General features: G+C 34.2%; 1 protein-coding gene across 1 annotated transcript in view; it reads right to left on the bottom strand.

Annotated features, from left to right (window-relative positions):
* The window catches only part of LOC106111479 (stress-induced-phosphoprotein 1-like), a 6,569-nt gene that overhangs the window by 1,305 nt on the left and 3,065 nt on the right, over positions 1-2,199 (bottom strand). Inside the window, exons 6-7 of the mRNA XM_013293598.1 lie at positions 1,966-1,997; positions 631-886 (exon numbers count right to left, since the gene is read on the bottom strand). Coding sequence (XP_013149052.1) covers positions 631-886; positions 1,966-1,997 — 288 coding nt within the window. The remainder of the gene's footprint in view (positions 1-630; positions 887-1,965; positions 1,998-2,199) is intronic.

Below are 2,199 nucleotides of genomic sequence, written 5' to 3'. Positions count from 1 at the left end.
TAAAGAGGACATTTCCCCTTCCTATGCGTCCCCTCCACCGTCAAATCCACTTTTCCTTCCCATCCTATCCTCTCAAAAAAGGGTGGAAAGGCAAAGGGACTAAAATTAGGCCTCCGGAACCACATTCATCAGACGAAACGCGGAATTGCTCCCACTGTTTTTTGTGTTGTCGTGTTGCTGGCATTCAAAAACTCCTAAACTATAGTTAAAATATTATTTACGCTAAAGCTTAAATCATTAAAAAATCTGGAATAATTTTATTTCACAATATAAAATAAATATGTGAAATTTTGGATGGAATTTGTTACTAGATATCTCAATATTGTCTCAACAGATCTCAATGAAATTTGGCACAGATGTTGAACATAGTCTGAGAACACAGACTATTGATGTTTATTCAAGATCCCGCATCAATATAATTGCGAAATAAATCTAGTTTACATGTATGATTAGCTACAACTATATTACAATAGTTTTTGCCAGCGACTTCCTTCTTATTGAATTAAAAAAAAGTAAAAAGTCTACGTCTTCTTCCAGAGTATATTCTACATATATGCCAAATTTCATCGAGATCCATTTAGCAGTTTACGCTACAAACTCTAACAAATATCCATCCATCTAAATTTTCGCATTTATAATATTTGTATGAAGTATAATTATGTGGGATTTCACCTCTGTTTACCAAAACATTAAAATGAAAGATACAATGAGTGGACCTATTAAAGTAATGCAATATACAGACCTCCTCCGGGTTGGAGTTGAGCTGCGTGGAGCAAGCGCGGTAGCCCTCCAGCGCCTCCGCGTTGCTGGGGTCCAGCTCCAGCGCCTTCTGGTACGCCGCCAGCGCCTTGCCCTGCTGCTGCATGCCCTGCGACATACATATAACCTTACATTATCTCCCCTTATGCTACTAATGTGTAGTCGATTTACTGTTTATGTCCATCCATTCCTTTTTGTCGCTATTAGTTTAACTTCTGACTTTATATCTTTATAGTTAATGAAAAAATAGTTAGGTTAGAGTGGTATGGGCATGTTATGAGAAGGGATGAATCGCATGTAACAAGAAGGATGTTAGTTATGAGTGTGATACACCGGTAGAGGTAGACATAGAAAGAGATGGATGGATTGCGTAAAAGGTGACATGATGAAGGGAGTGATGATTGAGATGACGGATGATAGAATGCTTTGGAGGACGAAAACCCGGTGCGTCGACCCTACTGGAGTAGGATAAGGCAGGGGAGATGATGAGTTAATGAAATAATTAATAAAATTGAACAATATTCAGTGTACATGAATTAACTTGGTTTATTGAAGTCAGATTTTTTTAAAACTTTCCATCTGTGTCGCTAAACCGTGTTTGTTCCGGCTTTTAAGAGCATAAGCATAACATAACTACTTTTTTAATTTCGCATTAATAATTACAATGTAACTATCAATGTGCAGTAAATAAAAGATCTAAGTCCTGTTTAAATAGTAAAGTACACAGTTATTAGAATCAACATTAACTTTGTAACATATACATGTCCTATATCTATACAATTATAATAAAGCGTAAACACACACTTTGTTACCTAAGATGTCAGCAATTACAGCATATTTTTGAATAACTCCTTTTTTTAATAAAAAGCCCTAATTACGTCACGCCTTAGGCTATATATTTTCACATATTAAACTTAGGTGGTAAATATTTTGGATAAAAACCCTAATGTGGGAAAGAGACCATAAGATGCTGCCAACATCAAGAAAGAAAGATTGCGAACGTTCGTCATGTCATGTCATTTTGACATTTGCTATTGATAATTTGACAAATGTTTATTGTTTATAAAATAAAATTTTCATAATTACATGCGTATGAAACCGCACGGACACAGCTAGTAATAAATATACAATCTTTCAATCCCTTGAAGTAGATCAATCAAGCCTTAAAAATTTTAAAAACATGGTGGTACACAAACTGCTAATTACCAGTGGATTTTTAACAATTAACCACACTATTGCTATACAAAATTAAATTATTTAGGCTATGAGTAATACAAATACAACATAGAAAACGAAAGGCCCTGTGAGGGTAGTCTCAAAAGAGATTGTATAAAGAAACACACTTGTCTTCTATATTTCTTTAAATTTTCATTTTGGTTTAATTTTTTGTGAAAATTTAAAAGTAATCTATTTCGTAAGTTTTTTTAAACAATTGTAATT

Source organism: Papilio polytes, unplaced genomic scaffold (genome assembly GCF_000836215.1).
Source record: "Papilio polytes unplaced genomic scaffold, Ppol_1.0 DF824158.1, whole genome shotgun sequence".
Classification (NCBI taxonomy): Eukaryota; Metazoa; Arthropoda; class Insecta; order Lepidoptera; family Papilionidae; genus Papilio; species Papilio polytes.
The sequence above is the reverse complement of the archived record's forward strand: the minus strand, read 5'-3'. Positions and strand labels throughout refer to the sequence as shown.